The sequence below is a fragment of the Indicator indicator genome, chromosome 11 (assembly GCF_027791375.1).
Source record: "Indicator indicator isolate 239-I01 chromosome 11, UM_Iind_1.1, whole genome shotgun sequence".
Taxonomy (NCBI): Eukaryota; Metazoa; Chordata; class Aves; order Piciformes; family Indicatoridae; genus Indicator; species Indicator indicator.
The window spans coordinates 5373275-5396422 of NC_072020.1; the positions used below are offsets into that span (position 1 = coordinate 5373275).

At 44.1% G+C, this 23148-nt stretch overlaps 1 protein-coding gene across 2 annotated transcripts; it reads right to left on the reverse strand.

The window, feature by feature from the left end:
- Positions 1-389: 389 nt before the first annotated feature.
- Positions 390-22907, reverse strand: FYCO1 (FYVE and coiled-coil domain autophagy adaptor 1). Of its 2 annotated transcripts, XM_054385171.1 has the most exons (17): positions 22739-22907; positions 21210-21316; positions 20057-20182; positions 17571-17677; positions 16642-16785; positions 15799-15892; positions 12856-15486; positions 11767-11859; positions 10559-10677; positions 9422-9589; positions 8847-8996; positions 7516-7725; positions 7046-7183; positions 5798-5893; positions 5355-5565; positions 4379-4488; positions 390-3986 (listed from the first exon to the last, which is right to left on the reverse strand). In XM_054385171.1, the coding sequence occupies exons 1-17, from the start codon at positions 22791-22793 to the stop codon at positions 3911-3913; spliced, it is 4635 nt and encodes a 1544-aa protein (XP_054241146.1). In that variant the 5' UTR covers positions 22794-22907; the 3' UTR covers positions 390-3910. The 2 variants fall into 2 exon arrangements, with proteins under 2 accessions (XP_054241146.1, XP_054241148.1); XM_054385173.1 differs by lacking the exon at positions 16642-16785.
- Positions 22908-23148: the final 241 nt, after the last annotated feature.

The following is a 23148-nucleotide window of genomic DNA, read 5'->3' on the forward strand; positions in this document are numbered from 1 at the left end:
CTGGAGGCTGTCCTAGAGTGAACATGGAGCAGGGGTTGCTGCTGAAGCATGGGGATCTGAAGTATCACAGCCTCCACCCTAGCAGGAAACTCCCCTGAGGAAACAGAGATAACAGGTAACAGTGATGACTGATGGTGACAGGGCCTGCTGTCCCCCTGGCCCCAGGAGCTCAGAGGAGCCTGTGTCTTACCGCATGCCCTGGGGCTGTGGTTCTATGCAGAGATGAGGCCTTCCTCCACCAGCCTCTAAGGCTGTTTTCTGTCTTCCTCATTCTGTAAAGCTTTTCCTGCTTAGATGATTGTGTGATCTGCCTCTATCTGCTTTTATCTCCCACACAAACCTATCTCTACAGGGCAGAAAGGGACACACATTCTCAGTGACACAGAATTTTATTTTTTTTAATTCCTGAGGTTAAAAAAAGGGGAAAAAGGAAAAAAAAAAGCATGAAGAAACATTCCAGTATACAACCATCTGTATCTCTGCAACTGTACAGATGCTGGGACACAGAAAACCTCTTCTTCCTCTATCTGGAGCATAAAATTTGATGTGAAGGGAGTTTGTAATTCTTTGGCAGTTAGGACCAAAAGATGCTTTGAACAAGTGGTTGAGCATAATTAAAACAATAGTGCAATTGCCATTTTAAAGAAGGAGCAAAGTCAGGCTTTTGCAGCTGTTTTGTAACGTGGTACACCCTTGTGCAATATATCTCAAAGATCTTTCATAAAGCAACACTGAGTAGAGGAACACTGTCATTTTCTTAAAGCAGCTGTGTTCACTCCTTCACATAAACCTCTGCCTAACAGAAAATCTTGCCCTCCATTGTTCCAGCAGCCAGAAAAACCACCATCGTACACTCTGTTGTGCCGTGAGTGTGACATCCCCTGAAATTAATTTCATGGCTAATTTGAAATATTAATTTTCTCTTAATTAGATTGCTGCAGGTAATAAAAACCCCAGTCCAAAAAATTACCTGAGTACCTGTAAGCAAACAGAGTGATCAGTGCCCTTGGCACAAGGCCTTTGTGAACAGAGATGTAAGGTGCTCAACTGAAAGAATCTCTTACACGCACCTCCATTTGTGCTAAGTCCTTCAATGGGTTTCTGTGGCCCCAGTAATAAACTATCAGTTAAGCAAAAGGTTGGTAATGAGGTGTAAGAGACTCCCTCTTCCCCATGGGATTCCTGTTCTTGAACACTTGAACAGTTATGCTCCTGTCCAACTGTTGTACTTTAGCAACCTGAGTATTCCCTCATTTGCTTTTTCTCCTTTGTCAATACTCATCTTTCTCTTCTACAGGTTTATGGCAAAACAGCCATAAAACCACTCTTATAGGGCAGGAAAATCTGAAGAAAAGGTACTATAAAGACTCAAATGCTAAATAAAAACAACCCAGTGCTTTTATCGCCCTCCTCCCAAACACCTGCTTCAGCCATGAAAGACTGGCATGGAAATATCGAACCAAGTACTTCAGGAGTTACACTAACAGTGGCTTCAAAGCATTTGCCACAGGATGAAAAAATGCTAAGACCTGGAATGCAGAGAGGAACCCAGAGGCAAGTCTGTCAAATAAGTCTGAATGGAGAGATTTCAAATACTTCTGAACGGAGTTGTCATATTTTGGCCTAAGACAGTTGACAGTGTCCCTTTCCCTCACATCTGGCATTTTAAGAAAGATATCCTGTCAAGATTAGTATTCTAACTCAAACAACAGCACACTGCCTTGAGAAACCACAGCTAAAAGCTTAAGGAAAACTGCAGTAGCCTTCAGCAAGAGCTCAGTGAAATTAATTGCACAGCACAAGGTCCCCAGGACTCTATCTGAAGCAATAAATAATATTTTCATGCCTACTGCAATACAAACCAGCTTCAGCACTGACACATGCCATAACCCATGAACCATTTAGTGCCTGTACCTTCAGCCTCTTGTCTATTGCACTTCTCTGCACACAGCCAGGTAAGACTTTAGCTCAGAAGAGGTGTACTCAGCTTGTACCTTCTGCTGACCCCTCTGCCCAGCAGAGGCTGGGGAGTGCACCAAGAGTGGGGAGAGGCATCCAAAGGGAAGGGGAAGCTGTTGATAAGCCAGTTACCCAAGCTCACTGCATTTATACATTGCTAGGAAATGGAATGAATGATCAGCAACCTCTAGCTTTACCTGCAGCATGCTCTGTTTTCCTGTGATCACAATTTCTCTCTACCTCAGCTGCTAGTATGGAAATGTCCCATCACTTGCTTGTGATCTCCACCTTTTAAACAGCCTTTTGCTGTAGGAGATCCCTTATGGATAAAGGATCAGATCAGTGACACAAACACAGGCTGGACTCTACTGACTTCCTTCCCTAGGCCAGCAGATCCCTCCAAATCCCTGCTCTTGGTCACACATTTCCAAGTTTGCCACTTTCCCCTCCCCTAAATAATTTTATTCAGCTTGTGACTGCCCTTTTTTCTTCCTTCCCCTCATGTTTTATTTTCTGTCTCTCACCATGACCCCTGTATACCAGCTACAGCTGCCACCAACAATCAATGGTTCCTGTAGGTGATCTGCTACCAACTGCTGCACTAAAACCTTTCAGCTCTGAGGTTTCCTTTGGAGAGCAATGACATCAGAACTCAGACATGGCTAAAATGATGATGAGAGCTGCTAGAAGAAACAGCCTTTTTCTTCTGCCAAAATGTTTTGCTTTTCCATCAAAAGATAGGAATTGCTAAGAGAAAAATCAGCTTTCAGGTATTTTGACAAGAAGTTGAAATTCTATATGGAAAGCACTGAAATTGAGTACAAACGAGAACCCAGTCTTCCCCAAAAGGCAGTGTTCATGGCCAGCTCTGTCACCAAATCTGAGATGGAAGCTTAGCAGTTGGCTGCAAGGGTTAAGAAGACACAGAGGACACAGAATACACAAACTCAGTTCAGATATTATTGCTGTCTTTCATGTGAGAGAGAGAGTGTGCTGACCTCATTGGAAGCTGTGCTTCCCTGTGAGTGCTGATGAGTAAGGTGCTGGAGCAGGAAAAAGGAGTGCTCTTCTTCCTAAGGTCACCCACAGTGAGCAGTACTTCCACTGTAAGAGCTGCTTTCTCTGGGCCATCTTACAGAGGACAGCAAGCAACAGTGAAGGGAGCTGCTGATTCCTGTTGTTCACAGAATCACAGAATGCCAGGGCGTTGGAAGGGACCTCTAGAGATCATCAGGTCCCACCCCCCTGCCAAAGCAGGATCACCTAGGGCAGGTCACACAGGAACACATTCAGGTTGGCTTTGAAAGTCTCCAGAGAAGGACTGTTTGTAACTGGTTTGTAACTGATATTCAGTACTAAAACATTTGTAAAAGCCAGTTGAGACTTACCAAACCTTAGCCCAAAGTGTAAAAACCCTATGCTGGCTGTTTTTGAAGGCTGGAAAAGCTACAAAATTCTGGCTGGGTTAATAACAGATGTCTGTGAAGGCTGAAGTATTGCATAGTTTGTTTTGACCAAGAACTCTGGTGCAGAACAGAAACACCTAAGCTTATTCCTCAGAGAAGAGGCCAACAAAACACACACTTTTCTTTACATTTCCTTTTGAAGGATATTTTTTGAAGAAAAGTAATTCAATCTTCAGTAGAGAGCTTCAGTTTGCATTTAGATGCCCCCTCACCTTCCTTTCTCCCCACTGGAAAGAAAAGTGGTTGGAACATGACTTGACCTGTTCAGTCATACACCATGGCTTCAGAGCACTCTGTACATGGTACAGAGCCATTAGTGTTCCTAAAAAGGCTTCTGGTTTTTAGTGTCTACATCTTCTCTAAGCGCATTATAACTATTGCATAGTTTCAAAGTCTTCCAACACAGTGGTAATCATAATGCTTACAGGTACATAAATAACAGCATTTCTTATAATAGAATTTAAAATAACCCAGTGTGCCCAAGGCTAAGGGCAATCACTTCCATCATAGATGACAGGTCGCTCGATGGCCAAGTGATAGAACACTCGTTTGGAGATAAACCTGTCAAGAAACAGAAGACAGCAAGGTGGCCACATTAGCAGAAGTCAGCTAGACAGGAAGCCTTAAAAGTCTGCTCAGTCTTTTTAAGTTCATAGACCAAAAAAAAAAAAAAAAATAGTATGGCTGGGTAAGGGCTGCCAGGTCTGGGGTTAATATCATGATGGTCCTGACTGAACTGTATTGGAAAGAGTCACAAATTGCTTGCTTCTGTGTTTACTTCCTGAGGTTGAGACAGAAAAGCAGACTTCTGCTGTGAGTAGAACACAAAACCTAGGCAGAAAATCTTCATGCAAGCCAGGACCAATTCGCCATACCTACTTCTGAGTGGTGAAATAACAGTACAGCAGTTGCACCACCTTTGAAACCAGGATTACTTCATCTTGCACACCCACCTGGAGAATGTGTTGTCAAATATCAGTGTGTAGATTCCAGAGTTTCTGACTTTCACCTGCCCTCTTATAGTTTCCTTATGAGAGTTGCAGCGAGTCATAGGAATAAGAACCTGAAAAAAATCAAAATGGAACTTACTATTTGACCTATAAATTCACATTTTCCTTCAGAAATATTCTTAGACTTGACACTCCCAGGTTGTGCCTGCAAAGCTATTTCTTTTCACTGATTAGCACTAAAATTAACCCAAAGTCTCACAGTGAGACATCTCTTTCCTTTGACAACGTCTTGAAGCTAAGACTATAAATCTCTGCTTTCAACAGACAAACAAATCCTGACCTTTTTAATCTAAGCAAATTTACTAACATCAGCAGTCCTGTATGAAATATATACAAATATAACCAAGAGCAGGATTTAGTCAAATGTATTCTAATATATGGTTTTATACTCTTTGTATTACAAAATAAGATTTCTCAGCAAATCTTATTTATTTAATAAAACTCCAATAAAAATAAAAGCTTTATCAAATAGGCAAGATGGAAGGAACACTCACTCTTCATTCAGCCTGCAGTTGAAAAACAAGAAGATTTTACACAGAGATAGTTACCCTGGAGTTAACGAATGCATGTTAAATGAATGTCTTATTCCCCCAGATTAGCCCAAAGGAGCTTACAAATGAAGTACTACTGAGGAGGGAAAAAAGGAAGGCTTTTGCAGGCTTGGGGTTTATTTTTGCTAATCTCGCAGTGAATTGCAGATGGGATCAGATGGGATCAATGAAGTGACAGTTTTTTCAACTCAACATTTGCAGACAACATTACATAACTAAGGATGTAGCTCTGCCTTCCGGACAGCTGTAGCCTCACTGGAGTACAAGTCCTTAACACAGCAGCAACTGGCACTCCTGCAGAGACCTTCTAGCTACATCTTCTGGTTCTCCAGGCAGCTGTTGAAGCAGAAAGGAAACCAAGGCCTTACTTTGCACTGATCCAGTGGCGTGTCCTCCGCCTCTTGGTAGACAACACTGAAGGATATGCTCTTAGGGTCTGATGAAAAGATCCAGCTGATTGTCAGCCCCATCTCTGCAACAGTGATGGGAATGATGCTGTAGGTGCTGGATTTAATGAACAGCTCTCTGTTACTTTCCCCAAAATTTAAGATCTCCTCCACTGTAAGGGGTAGTTTGGTCCTGTGAGGGAGAAAAGTACAATTACTTGGAGAGATCCAAACCTGTAATTACTCTGAGAGAGAACCTGGCTCATTGCTACTGCTGTTTAGTTGAGCTCTAGTCTCTGCTTTTCCTCAGAGCAAATTCCACGGTGGAACATGAGCAATCAGCTCTTACAGGAGTCTCACACAGCTGGTCTCTGAGCTCAGCCTTTACTCTTTCAGCCCAGTGGTAATGAAACTGTTCTGCTTACATGATTTCTCCCGACTTCAACAAGCAGATCTCAGCATCTTGAGCAACTTGCCACTCTTCTGATTCATCAAAGGTTGAAGAATTACACGTGCTGTTTCTAGGATGAGAGAAAAAAAGAAAGCCATAATTCTGTGAGCAGTAAGTGGTCAAATGCTAGCTGCATGCTGATGCTTTCCTACACCAGGAACGTTTCCATAGTCGTAATGCCAAATTCTGGAATCCCTATTTTGCGCATTCTAGAGACAAACCTGTCCAGGGAAAACCGCAGCCCTGCTCTGCTAACAGGCTAAACTGAAGTCTGGTAGCCTGTATGAAAATACAAGGAACAGTTTGATGATTTCACTGGAGCTCATGTCCCTTGACAGGAGACTCTGTTCTTGTGTGACCTGTTCACACCAGGTGGCAGCAGTAAGGACGTTCCTGCAGCTTGCCAAGTCCCCTGCTCACCTATGGTGTGTCTACCAAACAGTCTGGACTGCTTTTCTTTCTTTTGAAAGTGTAATGAAGTGGGGTTGGAAAGCAGGAAGAACTAAAACATGGAAAGTATACTATAGCAAGAAGAGAACACTTCTGGTTCAGCAAATCCTTCAGACAGATTGTCAGAGGCTGGGGGAGCATTTAGAAGAAGTATTACTTCATGCTGGTCCTGGTCTGATGCTCTTCCTCGGGCATCTGCTGTTGGTCACTGTCCCTCAGCTGGACAGTGTGCTCTACTGTGCCTGTTCTTGTATACAGAAACCACTTCTCACAAAGCATCCTAAAAATACTATGACCAACCTCATGAAAGGCTTTGGGAGTTAGAAATAAGAAGTCCTTTCATAATGAAAACCTGAAGGAAGCTGATTCAGCCTTGCCCTCAAAAGTTTTCTGTTTTCATGAACACCTGAGCTCTGGCAGCTGTAGCTACACATCTGGGACACTTGCTTCATGTGGCCACCAGTCTGCAGCAGTGCAATGAATTCTGGAGAGGACTTCAGTCTCTCAGCATGAGAACCTTCCTAAATTACCTGAAAAGTCAGAAACCTGAACTAGAAAGCAGAGGATGTACAAAGCCCCTTACAGCTGCTTTGTCCTGCAAGTGCTTCTGCAAATATCTCTAGTGCCAAGAAGCAATTGCAGGCATTATGCTGAGGCACACAAACGGTTCCCTGCACTCCTGCAGAGGCTGGCTTTTATCCCATCAAATAAAACCCCCAGCACTCCATCCAAACCCCAAGACAGCCCTCTCCATGAAGCTGTGTTTACTCACAGATCTGTCACGCTCTGATCCAGAGAGTCTCTCTCCATCTGACTTTCATTGTGGAGTGAGTCTGATTCCTGTACTTGGCACAGCTCCTCATCAGTGATTATATCAAATGCTGCATCATCTGGTAGTTTGGAGGCTTCACTTGCAACTGTGCCATAAAGGAGATGAAAAGAAACAACAGCATTAGCTGGCTGGCTGAAAAATAATCATGCAAAGCCCTCAAGGGGGAAGACTAGGCCATTGCTCTGCCTTTACAGAGCATTAACTAATAACTAGGAACCAACTGAAAACCTCAGCTTGGCTGGCATTTAACATACATGCAAATTTCTGTCAATAACAATCACATTAGAAGATGGGACCAGTGCCATCCTGAGAACACTCCATGAACTCCAGGTCCTTGGAGCAGAAGGTGATCTGGAAACCACATGAAGAACATCTAAGAACTCATTTCTCACAGCAAACAGACAGCACACTAACCAAGAGCCCTCTCAGATGGTGACACAGGGGATTCCAGTGAAGCCGGGGATCCTTCCTGGTTGGCACTGGATCCAGAGTCATCTGCAGTGTCCACAATGACTCTTGGCTTACTAAAGCAAGCTCTGCAGCAACGCTCCTTTTTCCCACCAGGCTTTGTCACCATGTAGTTGTTGCAGCAGTAGTAACAGAAAATGCGACCACACATTCTAGAAACGAGCGGAAACCAAAGCTGTTAGAGGAGGACCACAGAGATGGCATACATCTGCAAGACAGAGTTTGGGGCTCTGTCATAACTGCCTTGCTCTCTGCAAAGTTCCAATGCTACATCCATGCCAGAACTCAAAACACTGACTGAGGTGAAGCAAGTTTTCTTAACAAACAGGACAAATTCACACTCACACTTTGTAGCTTAAATAAGGAGGGCAAATGGAAGTAAAAAAAACCCCAAACACACCACATTACATAAAAAATACTAAAAATCCATTGAAAAATACTAAAAATCCATTAAAATACTAAAAATCCATTAAAATACTAAAAATCCACTAAAATACTAAAAATACTAAACCCAATTAAATGTTTAAATATAAAGACACAGAACTACTAAATATCCACAAGTAGGCAACGCAAATGAATACTATATACTAAGTATATACCCAGGTCAAATCTCATACTGAGAGCAAAACCTTTTGACTATGAGGATTGTAAGCACACATCTGTGTCTCTACAGGGAAGAAAACCAGTATTGGATACACACATCCACACTTATCCCTCCTGCCCTCTCAGTATTCAACCTAGAAACTACTTTTTAATGACCATGTTAAGATTTTCATGAACAAAAGCATCCTGCAGGGATGACTGTTACTAATGAAACCTTACTGGGCTTGTTTTTCATAAAAATATAAATCATTAGTAGGTGAAAATGTGCAGCTTTCCCAAAGTTTAGCAGAAATGAGTAATCTGGAAGTTGTCACCAGAAATTACTTCACTATTCATTAATCCCTCCACTCATTTTGCAATTGAAACAGTCCCAATCCTACATACCTTACATGATTCATGAGGTCATGAGGATAAAGAACAGGAAAGAGCCAAAACAAACACATCATTAAGACCTTGAAAAATGTTTGAATGAATCTAGATGGGGTAACTACAATCAAGCTGGCTGTATAGGGAATCGTTTAATCTTCCCTTTTTTAAAAAAGACTACTCTGCAATCAGTAATTACCTCTGATCTGGGAACATGAAGAGGTATTTCATCCATATAAATGATCACAAGAGGTATTTCATCCATATAAATACTGAATTCAGCACACCGAGTTCCACAACTGACCTGCAGTGGTGCCGCCGCACCATCCATGAGAACTCCCTCTGGCAGTCCAGGCAGTGATTGACCTCTGTGTCCCCCTGCCACCTCTGCTCTGCACTCAGCTTCTGCTGGAACTCCAGAGCATCTGATTTTTGCCACAAAGCATCCTTATCTCTAAAGAGACAGTTAAAAGAAAGGAGCACACATAGCAATGATCAGTGTTCGTTTACTTTAACCAACCTCAATCTAAGTACAAGTGAAAGCCTCACAGTAAAAACTGTTTTGTTATAACTTCTGAGGAGCTTCCAGATATAAAAATGGATGAAAAAACCTACTGAAGCTCATGGAAGGGGAGGGGAGAAAAATACATGCAATCCAGAGCACTATGTATTTATGTAAGACAGCAAATCAAGGAGCAGACAATATTGGGTGTTGTACTTTTGACTGCTTTATGGAAACGCAAAATTCCAGCTGCTGCTGAACCTGACCATTACCTGTATCTGCAATTCAGCAATACAAGCTTGAACCACCTAGACTGCATCCCTTAACACTCTGAACCAGGGTTTCAGTTTCTGCTTGCTGCTTATTCTGATGCCAACCTGATAAGTTCTATCAAACGTTCTTCAAGGAATTGCTTTGTTCTTGTCAGGTCATCCAGCTCAGCAAATAGCTTCTGGTCACTGCTGTCTTTATCTGCTGCCACCTTGGTGAGTTTCTCACTGTAATCCAGTGCCTTCTCTTTTGCTTCATCAGCTTCTTTCTGGATCCTGGTCAAAGGCAATTAAGAATCATTTTTAGTTCATGTGCATTTGAATCTTACCCATGGAATAAAGAGGAGCTCCACCCTGACAAACAGGCAGTTTCAGTGAAATTGTTCTCAGTCTGCACATTTTTTACAGCTAGTCAGAAGCAGTCCAGGTTTGTGCATGTTGAAAGTGCAAACAGATCTGCTATCTGGTGAACACAGGCAGTAATCAGTAGTTCCTTGGGTGCCCTGCTTGTAGCAAAGCTTATGATGGTACCGCATTGGGGATAAAACTAACATCCTGGGAGCTAAGCTGAGGTTAAGACAACTCAGCTCACTGCACAGCCAGTAGAAAGAAGTGCCCCCAGGACACCTCCAAGAATACATAAAATTGTTTCTTGAAGAGACGGTGAAGTCAGTATTGTGAGTCCTAGCAATGGATCAAAACCACTATAGCAACACAACATGAAAAGCTGAGCTGGTCCGGACTCAGCCAGTTCAGCCAAATTCAACTATTCTGATGAGGTAGATTTTGTATTGACAACCTTCAGCACAGATTAATAGTCATCAGTCTTCCCACAAAGACAGATGATATCAGCACAGAAATGTGAAAACCCACAGATTTTGGTTAACCCATCAGACTCCATGTGAGCTTGTGCCTCATGAAGACCTATTCTGGACTGTCAGATACTTCACAAAACAGAGGCCCATTTGCAGAGCCTGTTGAGAAATCTAGTAAAGATGCAGTGTGGTCCCATTCAAACAGTTCTTCCTGATTCACTGAATCTTCAGGGAGAGGGGGGAAAAAACAACTGTCAAAAAGCACAGATTTTTCATTTCTTATGGAAAAAAAAAAGAAGTCAACATTGGTGTTTCCATTTTGTGGAACGTGAAAGGTTACAAAATGGTTTTCAGTTTCCTAAAGGAAGACATGCAATAAACACTAAAACCTAAACTTTGCTTTCATGTGTGCTGTGTGTTTCACACCCACCTTTCCAAGAGGTCTCTCAGAGCTGTCACCTCCTCCTCTTTCTGCAGCCGAGCAGATTCTGATTCAGAGAGCTGCTCTCTTGCTTCATCCAGCTTTCTAGACAAACTTGTGTTTGCAGCCTAGTGAAACAAATTACTATGTTTCCTTATGTATGAAAACAACACTTGGACAATTACTGAAACACCTAAACAATGCTTTAAAAGAACCAGTTAAATCCAAACCACTGATTAAGATATTACAGTGTAATCACACACTAATTAGTTGTGTACTAGTGATTGATTACTTCTGTCACACTGAGTAAGGGATAGACTCTAAAGCCTGTAATTCTTAGTCCATGGCAGTTGAGCTTTTGCCTCCTTATCAAGGAAAAGTTCCCAAAGATAATGAAAAAAGAATACAGCCTCAAAGTTGTTCATCACCTGAAATTTTCAAATGGAAAAAAAAAATAAATAAAATTAGGCAAATGCTGTTTATCAAAGCTATATGGAACATGGTGGGCAATGGAAACAAAAGCTTCTTCTGGAGCTATTCTCTCTAGAGAGGTCTGCCAGCCCAGGGGACATACCTAATTGCATCTGAATCACAGAGTCAAAGAATGTCAGGGGATTGAAGGGACCTCCAGAGATCATCAGAGGTCCCTTCCATTGCACCTGGCAAAGCAGGATCACCTAGGGCAGGCCATCTGAAGGTGCACTTATCTCTGCTGGCAGGCAGGGCCAGGTTCAATCACCTGAACTTCCTTCTGTCTGAATTCCTTACACCTCAGCTTTCCTCCCTCAAATGTTTGACAAATCCTGGGGTTTTCCACGTGGGTTGTTTCTCAGCCAAATTAGTTCTCTGATTCAGTGCCCCTTGCAGCCTGCAAACAGCTGGATCCACACACATGGCTGTGTGCAGTGGGCAGGCAGGGCCTAATTCAGACCCCTGTTAAATCTGCACCCCCATTTACGAAGCACACACATAACCAGGTCTTACCCAAAACCTGAGTGGCTTTCTAAGCAGAGCAATCCAAAGTGCTGTTGTGCCTTCCACACTGTTTCAGTGGGTAATCTCCAGCTACTGAGTACTTGATCTGCAGCACCTGTGCCTGCCCAAGGGCCTTATCAGACCTGCAGGAAGGGCTCAGGAATGCTGCCTGCCCTCTGAACTGTCACACTAATGCCTGTTGACACAAACACCCCTGCCTGCTAATCAGATCAAGCACCTACCTGTAACTCTGCAATCTCTTCCTCTGCAGCACGCTGCTGTCGCTTCTGCTCCTCAAGCTGCTCCCTTACGCTCCCACACTCCTCACTGACAGCCTGCCAAAGATTGAGCCAGGAGTCAGCAGAGACCAGCCCCTCAGCCACAGGATTCCCCATTGTGAACCAGGAGGGCTCTAACTGGGTAAGTGCAGCACCACTGTCAGACTAATGAAAGACAGCTAAGGAGACAGCCAGCTCATGGGCTGACCCCTCTGTGGTGGCAGACCAGCTGTGTTTTATTGTGGCTTTCAACAGGCAAGTTCTCAACAAAAAGCAGGCCCAACTTGTGAAATGCTTTGGCCCAAAAGAGTGAGGGAGTCCCAGTCACACTGAGATTTAAGAAGCCTTTATGAAAATAAACACAAATGACTGGATGCTGTTTCCTCCAACTGGTGGGCTTTCTGGATGCCACCAGTGGCACAGCCTCCGATCTACTGCCAGCCTTAGCTGTTACCTCAGAATGGCAGAACAGTGTGAAACCCTCTGCCTTTAGCTGTGGTGTTGCACATCTACAGCCCTGACTCACATTTTTCTGGAAGCAAAACTTTGATCTTCTCAGCTGCCACCTTGAGTAGTTGAAAGCAAAAATACATGAGGGAATTAACCACGAAAGGTCACAGCCTAAGCTTGCCTTTACCAAAAGCAGTGTTAAGGAGAAGCAGTGTTACGGGTGTGGGGAACAGGTCTTGCAAGAGTTCCCACCGCAACAGAAAAAGCCACAGCTGTGGGAATAGTTCCAGAAGATGCCACCTCCATTGCCAACATAAAGAATCCTCACACTTCCCATTGCTGTCACTCTTTTCCATATTGCATGGGCTCTCCTCTGTGCTCAGGTGGCCACACTACACATCTCCAGAAACTGCAGTTATTTCACCTCAAACAGGTCTAGGTTGTGAGAGCAGATACATTCCAGATTCCCAGGCTAAGGCCAGCTGCATGCCCATCTTGGAGCCTGAGCTACACAAACCTCAGGTTGTCAAGCAGTTATTGCTGCAGCTGACAGTACATCAGGGGAAATCCTGCACAGCTCCCTATAGCAGCCCATTAATTTACCTTGAATTTTGTCTGATAACTTAGAATCTCTGTGCTCATTTGAAATTTTATTGCAGACAGCTCCTCTTGGCTCGTCTCTTGGAAACTCTGTGCCTCCTTCTTTACTGTCTCCAGCTGCAATTGCAGATTTGGCACAGCTGAGGCACTTTTTTGAGCCTCCTCTAATTTCTCTTGCAGGATCTTGCTCTCCTCTCTGAGATTAGAGATGTCAAGCTTCAGCTTCTCCTGTTGTTCTGCTGCCTGCTCTTGCAGTTCTTTTAGCCTTTCTGTGGCCTGGGCTAACTGCTCTTCTGCATTCACCTTTTCAGAGGTCAAGGCACAAATCTGAATACCAAGTTCAGCCATATCAGTGTTGGTCCTGTGGAGGAGATCTTCGTTTTCCTCATTTTCCATTCTAGCAACTTGCAAGTACTGCTTAACCTTGGACAGCTCTTCCTTCAGCTTCAGGAAATTGCTTTCCAGCTCAGCTTTTTGATGGGCTGCTGCCTCCTGCTCTTTCTTCAGCACTTCTTCTCTCTCTTTGCACTGCACCAGTTCTTGTATGTGGTTTCTGTTGAGTGACTCATTCTGCTCTTTCAGCTGCTGGACAAGTGCCTTCTGCTGGCCCAGGACAGTCTCTGTGACAATGAGCTTACCTCCGACCCGCTCCCGCTCATCAGTGGCCTGCTGAAGCTTGACTCGCAGGTCAAGGACCTCTGCTTGCAGCCTGGACACTTCCCCACGGCTGACCTCCAGCTGCTCTTGGCTGACAGTCAGCCTGCAGGTCAGCTCTTTTGCCTCTGTCTCCAAAGAAGCCGCCTGCTGCAGCTGCTGTTTTCCCAGCGATTCCTTCTCTGCTGTGAGGGCCTGGATGAGCTCTGCCTGCTGAAGGCATGTCTTTTCCACACTGAGCTTTCCTGCCTCAAGATTTTCTGCTTTCTTCCTATGTCTTTCAGCTTCTGTTCTTAGCTGCTCACACTGGCTCTCCAGGCCTTGCAGCTCTACTTCCTTCTCTGTGAGCTGTGACTGGAGACACTCTTGGCTTTCCTTCAAGGTGCCCAAGCTTTTCTCCACCTCTAAGTTCCGCTGTTTAGTGCTCTTCAGCTGCCCTTCAAGTGCAGCATAAGACCCCTTGGTGGTCTCTTCTCTTTGCTTTAGTTCTTCATAGTCTGAGCACAGAGCCTCTAGTCTCTCCTCCAGAACTTGGCTTTGCCTCCTGGCATTCTGCAAGTCTTCATCCAGTTGTTTGTTCTCATCCCGCAGCTTCTTCTCTTTTTCATCAACTGACACCAGGGCATCATCTATCTCACTCCGAAGCTGTTTCTCAGAGGCTCTCAGCCTGGCTACCTCAGCTTCCAGGGAAGCTTTAGAAGCTTCCAAAATTTTCAGCCTCCCTTCTATCTTCTCCTTGGACTGCTGCAAATTCACCTTCTCCACTTTCAGCTGCCTGCTCTCCTCATCCATTTGGCTCACTGCAGAGTTTTGCTGCTCCACCTGCTCCTCCAGCTCCTTGACCTTCTGGCTGAGTTGCTCTTTCTCAGACAAGAGCTTGCGGCTCTGCTCCTCCAGACTGCGCACAGCCTGACTCACCTTTGCTAAGCGACTCTCCTGGACTTCAAGTTGCTTTGCTTGCGATTGGGCTTCCTGCTTCAGTGCTCCTTCCCTCCTATCATACTCCTCCTCAAGTTTCTCTTTTTCCTTCCTTGCTTCCTCAAGACTTTTTTCCAGTGACCCCACCTGAGCCAGCAACCCCATTACCTGGGTCTGGAGCTCAGCCATCTCCTTCCCTTTCAGGGTTAGGGCCTTCTGCAGCGCATCCATTTCCTTTGCCCTCGTTTCCAGGCTCCCAAGCAGCTTTTCACTTTCCTCTTTGGAGTCAGCAGTGAGGCGATGGAATCTGGATTCCAGTTCCTTCTGTGTCTCTTCTTTCAGCTGCAGCTCCTCCCTTGCTGCTCTCAGCTGAGCTGCACATTCATCACTCAGTCTCTGCATATCTGCCTTCTCCCTTTCTGCCTCCTGAAGCTTCTCTACCAGTGCTTGTATCTGCAGGGCAGAGTCACAGTGGGCTGTGGCTTGTTGTCCCTTTTCCTCTAAGGCAGCATCAACTTTAGCAAGGAGGTTGAGGTTCTTCTTTTCTGTGGAACTGAGCTTGGCTTTGAGCTCATCAATGCAAAGATCCTTCACAGCAATCAAAGCCCTGGAGGCCTCCAGCTCCTGATTCAACATCTGCAGTTTTGAAGCACAGTCTTCCTTGCTGGTCACCAGCTGCTCCAGTTTTGTTGAATATTCCTTCTGCTGCTCCACTGCATTCAGTTCCAGTGACTGCAGGCACTTCTGTAGGTCATGAACAGTGCTCTGAGTTGAGAGTGAGACCTCACACTGCTTCTGTAAGTCTGTGATCATCTTTGTCAGCCGGGAGTTCTCCTCACTGTAGTTATTGCCCTTCTCCTTTTCTACCTGTACTTGTTCTTTCTGAAGGCTGACAGCTGCCTGCAGCTCCTGGTTTTCCATTTCTAGCTGGTGAATACGATCTTGCAGTTCCCTCTGCCTCAGCTCAGCCTGGTCCAGCTCTACACGCATCTCTTCAAAGCCCTCAAGGTGTTCAACATTTAGTGTGCTGTTTGCGTCGGGGCTGGAGGGAAACTCTTGGGCCTAAACGAACAGAAGGGGAGAAGCAGAAAGTTGAAGAAGTATTAAACATGCACTTAAATGAAAGCAAGTTCAGATTCTTACTGACAACTGGAAGCACACCTTCCTGCAGGCAGCTGTGTCCATGTACCTTTTTCTTTCCCCTCTACAAGACTTGCATGTTCAGCTAAATCAGCTGCTGGGCTGAGTGAAGAATTGATTTTGTACTTCACCACTGTAAGAATCATATTCCCCATGAGACTACCACTGTCTGCAACTATGCCATTAATTAAAGCTCTACCATGCCACACAGCCATTTATTTGTAATTGGCTTACCTGCAAATAACTGCTGACTAAACTGCTCATGCTGGAACTACGACTGGGGGGCTTCCATAAATATGCTGAAGATCCAAGTGAAGACAGTGTCCTCCTGTTGATCACAGAGAGAAACAACACAGAAGTGAAGTTTAAGCACATACATAGGTGTCTTTCTACCCTTATATGCAAGATGTATCTAGCTGTAACTGCCACACACAAAAAGACATAACAGCACCTTCTATCTGGGCCAATAAACACCGAAGTTGCTGGAAAACCAAACAGGGATATCAAAGACACCTCTAGAAGATTCATGGTAGCTTTGAGTTCCCACATCCACAAGAACCAATGCAGCTTTGCTCTAAGAAGTTGTATTGCTGTGTGGTGGAAGCTCAACCAGATGGCAGCAGCAAGCTGCCCTATAAAACTCCCACTGACCAAATGCCTCTGATCACACCTGGCAGTTTTTATTATCCTCCCTTCAAGGTGGCGTCAAACTGCAATTACTGCATATTATCATCTAGAGCATTGCTGCAAGTGCAGCACACTTCTTGGCTGTTCAGTCACCACATGTCTCAGCTCTTACAACAGAAGGAGCCAAGAACACTTCTTGTGTCTGTGAATATGAGAAGAGCTCAGGATTTGTACCCACACTGCAGTGACTGAAGTACTCAATCACAGAGCACCAGCTCTAAGCTCTGCTACACAGAATATTGAAGGGAAAAGAAGGCAAATTTGGTCAATTACACAGAGCAGGTGTACAGCTGCTTTAACACAAGGATTCCTAGCTTCTATGGGTTCTGTAGCAAGTAGGTATTTCAGCAGGCCCAATTAATACAAAACGACAAAATGGTTCTATCTTACCTGGCAAATGCTGGCCAAGCAGCATCTAAATCATAGCCTCTTGCTGCCAAGTCAAACTGAACATCAGTGAGCTCATAGAGCTGACCCACAATGTCAGAACTCATTTTGGGATTCAGAAATGGACTTCTTGCATAGTACCAGTCACTTGAAAACAACCAGAAAAAAATAAGTCATGCTCAGAAGTAAAAAGCAGCAACAGTTTCACAACCAGACCCACTAACCAGCATCCCACCCCTTTGATCTGAACAAAATAAAATGGCTTCAATGAATTCCACAAAAAAATGTCTTTAGAGGAGTCCCTGCACAAAATACCTTTTGCTCTAGTGCTTGGGCAAAACACTGGCAAGACAACGTATTTGCTATTTATTGGATAATCACCCAGTAAATACCTAAAGCGAATGCTAACTACATCAAAATTGAGGGACGGAAAGCAGCAAACCAGAGTTAACTACACTGTGCAAATAGTTGGCTCTTTCTAAAAGCCCTACCAGTGCTCCTTCAACCAACAAACTCCCTTTGGTGTTCCTCGGACAAGCCATTCCCCTGTGTGACAATCCAGAGATGTATGCAAATGCTATCTGGGGCTTTATGCAACACATCTAAATTAATCCTCCCTTATGATGGAGAGTCCAGAAGACCAAACCCAGGATCCTCAATGCTTGTAATAACGTCACTTTTGCAACCAACATACGGAAGCATCAGCACCACCCACTCTACAGACATTCAGCTGTACCAACTTTCAGTCTTTGCCAGCCTAAGATGGGTATGAACCAGTGACCCAGGCCAAAAGGTCTGTTATTCCTATCCTATTACCAGCTCTCTAAGCCAACTGCTTGGAAGAGTTTCAACTTCTTTCAATAGCTATTAGGTGATGCTGCTTGGTACCCTAAGCAAACACCTGTTAGTTCCCAAGGTACTTTGCCATTCACCTGGTCACCTTGGTGTTCATAAAACACTGCTGCAAGGTGTCTGCCAGCCTTTGATGAACCAGAGAGTAACGAAGAAATGCTCTGCCTTTTCCAAGAGATGTTCGTAACTGCAGGGAAAAAGCACAAGGGCAGAAAGTTCTAAGTATCATTCAAAATCACGTGGAGACATGGCCTGAAGTCTCCACACCCACACAAAAGCTCACACTGGTTGTAAAGGAAGCAGTAAGAACTGCCACAGAGAGACACCTTCTCCCAGGACAGTCACAGTGTGAATTTTTTTTTCCCTGATGAATTTGTTCCTACAGCTGGCTGCTGCCCGTTTTAAAATCACATTTTAAAAGCAGCAGAGGCCAAATGAATTAACTGATTTACAGACTATGCTAAGGCAAATGGCCACCATGAGGCAAAACCTCCATGTGCCCAGCAAAGCCAGCAGTGACTGCTGAGATTACTGAAGAGGTACCTGGCCATGGCTGGCAGACCTTTAGGGCAGAGCTGGTGACAGAACACACCAACATCCAGCACAGGAATCCCAGATAGTGCAAGAAGCCTTTCTTAACACTTAGCTGTTAAGTCGACAAAAATCTAATTCTTACTTCAGACCAAGAGCAGCTTCATGACCCAAGTGAGTGATCTTTTTCTCCAGACAGCTGTTAAATCAGCATAAGGGGGATGACAAAACTCAGCACTATGCTCTATTATAGTTATGGATATGGGGAATTGACATTCTCTTTTGTCTTTTACACCTGAACTATTTGCTGTCCTGCAAAGAACTAAAGCATTAAATAGCAGTGTTTTGTTTCTCCCTTCAAATTTTCCATTCCTAAATCAATGGCTAATGGAAGTGATTTAAAAGAATTTCTCACCAGTCAGCCATGCAACCAATGACCCAAATACATTTATGATTTAAAATGGAGGCCAAAGGAAAGATTAGAGGGGATGAGGCTCAAGTTAGTGGCCTACTGTAAATTGTGCTTGAAAAGCCAGTGTGGAAGAAGGCCCAGAAGCCACACTAGCCTTCTCACCTTCTGGTCAGTGTCCTACTGCAGTGAAGTGAGAGCAGTAGCTTAACTCTTCGTTTCCTTGGGTTAGCTGTTACTGGGCTACTGTGCTCAAGCAAGACACAGGTTCCTTCTTTACCTCAGCAACTCACTACATACAAAACTGTTTGTTACAAATGGAGTGATGAATTGTGGAGAAAAGGACACATGCTGATTTCTGTGTCTGCACATAAACTGAAATAGAAAATATCCCTATTCCATGTAATAGCATGCTAACCATCAAACAGCCAGAGGGACTGAAGAAGGAGAAAAAAGCAGAGCAACCTTCTCATGTGGAAATACACAGGTGATGCTACAACGAATAGCAGTCACCTTTGCAGAGAAATAAAGACTGGCTTCTGCTACTGAGGATTTAGGTCTTCCAAGCCAGACCAGTCAAGAGGAATTTTCCTGCAGCAGCAGTCACCATCCTTACTTCTCCAGTCTTCCTGGAAGTAGTGGGAAAGAAAAACCCAACTGCCCCTGTTTTCCTTCCCAGTGATAAAACAAACTGGAGATCTTCCTTGGCTTGCTTGCCTTGGAAGAGCAAAATTCCAATTGCTGACAGAGGTAAGGCAGGTAACAGAGCCTGCCTCTGCTACAGTATCATAGCTCTCTTTCAGATGACTCAAGACATCATTTAGAGCTGCTGTGGAGGCATTCTAAATCTGCTCTAAATAGTAACTTGCTAATACAAAGCTAACTCTGCTCACAGCTAGCTGAACTGAGCACCAGGACAGCATCACCATACTACGACAAGGGAAGTTCTTCTTGAGATTATTCTGAAGACTCAGACAGGATCAGCACAGAAAGCTTCTCACAGCACTTATTTCACCCACTCATTGAGCTGAACTCATGACATGGATGTTACAAGATTAAGCTTTTATTACTATGTCTAAAAAAAAAAAACCCTCTTTGTCCTGTTCAAGGGCGTTAACAACCGTCCTGAGCTATGACATCGGGCTGTTGACATGGAGGAACAAAGCTGAGAGAGAAAAATCAAGCTCTGCTCTCAATCAGTCCTCCTCTACTCTACTAACCAGTTTTAAGAAATGCCATATCTGGGAAATCTTTCCTCCTACACTTGCAGCCAAGTACTGCTGTAAACTGTGCTGAAGCCAGCAGGCTTCATTTTGTACCCTCTTTTAGAGAAAGTGGCAGCAAGTTTATGGAAAGGCAGGGCACAGGCAGAGATGAACAGGACCATTCACTTGTGCAAGTACCTTCAAAACAAGCGCTGGTCAGACTGTCTGCCCTTAGATCATTTAGTACCTTCCTAAAAAGAGTAACATTGTGTTGTTGTACTTGCCACGAGGAATAAAATTCCCGATGTTCTTTATTACAGCGTGCTAAAAGCAGGGTTATTTCCTTTAGGCTCCTACTGCTCTCTGAAGAGACATGCCAAAACATAAGCTGCATATGATGAAGCTCAGCAGATGCACTTACTTCTGTAATGGACTTGACAAAGCGGATTCCATCGTTAGCTCCTTTGACTTTTGCCAGGCAGTCGCAGAAATAATCCCAGTAGTCTTTTCTGTTCCCCAGCAATGTGCTTTTTTCCTTCTGGTCAAACTTAAACAAGGAAAGCAAAACGTAATGAGCTAAAACTCCCATGGAAATACACTCTGGAATCCTGTTCCTCTCCCAGCAGCAGGTGTTTTCATGACTCCTCTTAGTTTCAGCCCAGTGTATTCACAAAGAAGAGACATTGCACTGCAGTTAAAAAAGCCACTTCACAAACAGTAACAGATAATGATGTTCTGGGTCTAGTTAGGATACAGGCATCTGTTCAAAAATGCTAAAACAAAGATTTGCAGCAGATTCAGCTCAAGAGCCACAAACTAACAACCAGTTGCTGAGAGAGCTGCAGCCAAGTGTGGCAGTAGCACACATGCACATACCAGAAAAACCTGCAGAGCAGCAATGAAGAGGGATGGACTGCAGCTTGGACCATTCAAACCCCAAAGGATTCTTCAGCTTCTGCTGAACCCTCTGCAGCCCAACCAGAACACCCCTGCCTAGACTGGCATCTGTGCCACTATCAGGGACAGCATTACAGCATGCAAACTGAAATTCAGTTTGCCCAGCAGTGTCCTTTTTTAACTTGAATGATGAGGGTGGCACTCCAGATTAAAAATCAGCCCTTTGTGTAAAGCCATCCATACAATAAAAATTAAAGTGGAAATCCTCTCATTTCTCTCAGTTGCTCACACCACTGTAGCTGCAGCATTAGCAGCTTGCCAGTACTTATTTTGCATTCAAACATTGTCAGGAACTCATTATGGCAGTTTTTTCAAGACAGCTGAACAGGATCTGACTTTAAAAATCAAGATAAAATCTTTCAGATCAATAGGAAACTGTCTCATATTCTCAACCAAGTTGCCAGCACTGCTTATTACATTTACTTTGGCTGAAATAACTACAATCAGCAGCACACATTGCAGTCTTTTTATATATTTTTGAAAATAAATGGACTCAACTTGATATTTTTTATTATTTTAATTAAATTTGATTTTGATTATTCAAGCTAAAGAGGCAGTCAGAGAACACAAGGCCTAGCTCTGCTGGTGGATCACAACTGACACCCCCCACTTTTTACCTGCAGAAGGTACTCAAGCTTGTAGGAAAATTTTTGCAAGTTGACACTGTCATCTGTGATCGGTTCTCCTCCTTCTTTGAATTCTTTACTTAATTCAGTCACAGCATCTTCAGAACAAGACACCAAAATAGTTAAGTAGTGCAAGAGAATCCATAAGCAAATAAAGAAATGGGCTACTGCCTGCATGTCATGCATGTGCACACAGCTCCTTTCGGAGCCTTAGTGGCATGCTTGCAATTTAATGCCACCTACAAAACACTAGAGCTCAGGCTATGTCAATCTGTTACCTATGCTACTTCAAACCAGCAAACCCTCCTTCTGACTCCTTGGCTAAATTGGTGACAGACAACTGCTAATGCATTCTGCAGCAGAGAAAAGTCACTTTTTGCTGTCTCGTGTGCCCACTAAGGGATTGCCACAGGACAGAATTCTGATTAGAAGGGACACAGCACATCATCAGCTGCAGGGGATCAGTAATGCCACTGTGGCTGTGCAGTCAGCACTTTTGTCTTCTCCATGCCCTGTTCAGGAAGGTTCAGCTTGTGCTGGGTACAAAACAAACGGCAAAAAGAATTCACAGAAACATAACCTTACAGCAACTCCTCTTCCCTAAAACCTACACCCATGGTGGGTAAGGAAATCTCAGGTCCAAGTAAACTCTGCTGTCCCTGCATACTCTGGCCTCAAAAGGTCTGCTCCTCAGCTCCTGCAGATTCTGGTCCTGATTCCACTCAGTTTTGCACTTCATTCAGGTGCTTGAGCAGGCCTTGGCTCCCAGTCCCTCTCAATCCCCTTTGCTAACTAAAATCCCTTCTTGTTAGCAGGCACAAAGATCTTCTTACATGCCAGTGAAATCTAGATTCCCAGCTCTGGTGCATGCCATATCTTATACTTAACAAAAATTTAAAGAAGAACTATCTGGGTCTTGGTATCTGCTTAGGCGAGAGACAGCAGGAAACAGTCATGGTCCTGCTGCCAGTTTTGCCTGCAACAGAGCTGTGGAAAATGAGGTTGGCTACTGCTAATGAAGGACAAGTCAGGGGCACAGAAGGCACGTTCAAGTGTAGCAATAACAGCAGCTGCAGCTCCACAGTACTTTTCCTCTGAGTCTCCATTTCCAGTCAGGTTTGGCTTCCTGTGTTTTTTCATTCCCACATTAGTATCAACTTCATGTCAGATTCCCATCAAGGGAGGGTCTAAAAACCAGGCCTTCTCCTTCTCTCTCATGAAGTCTTGTAACAGCACAGTTCTACTCATGCCAACAATGTCCTAGCTTACACCACATAGGCAACTTATTTATAAACTGTATGTTTAAAGTTGTAGGAGTTAAGAATTGAGGATGATGTAAAATGCAGGAACAAAGCAGTCACATCACTGCTTGAGCACACGGCACATCTTGAACTGTCACTACAATCGCTGCACAAAAATGTTACACAACTGATAAAACCAAATCCTCCTCTCCCTTCTCCAGAGCAGAGAGTATAGACCAGTCCAGCACACAGAATGAACCTGTCAGCATGCCACTGTACCTTGCAAGTCCCTGATAATCCGCTGCAGCTGGTTTTCGCCACTGACTGCTGCCATCTTGAAAACCAAAAGAGATGCCCTTCTGGATTGTCAACCTTTTCATCCATCTAGATAAAAACAGCGGAGTTCACATCCTGGATGACCACTGGGCTGGTGAAGATCACTCTTCTCTGTGACACCTGCAGTTCTGGAGAAGTCAAAAATAAAATCAAAGTCTTTAGCATCACCAACGAGCAGCAGAGAGGTGCTTTGGCACTTTAGATCCTGTAAGGAATTCCTATAAGGCTGACTCTTTTCCAAGAATTCCTTTATACTTCCTTCTAGATGTTGCTTTCCATTTCAGTTATTTCTTCAGTTTTATCTTTCAAAACTTCAGAGCAAACCTCAGAGAGCTATTTTCTGTTGCTGGAGT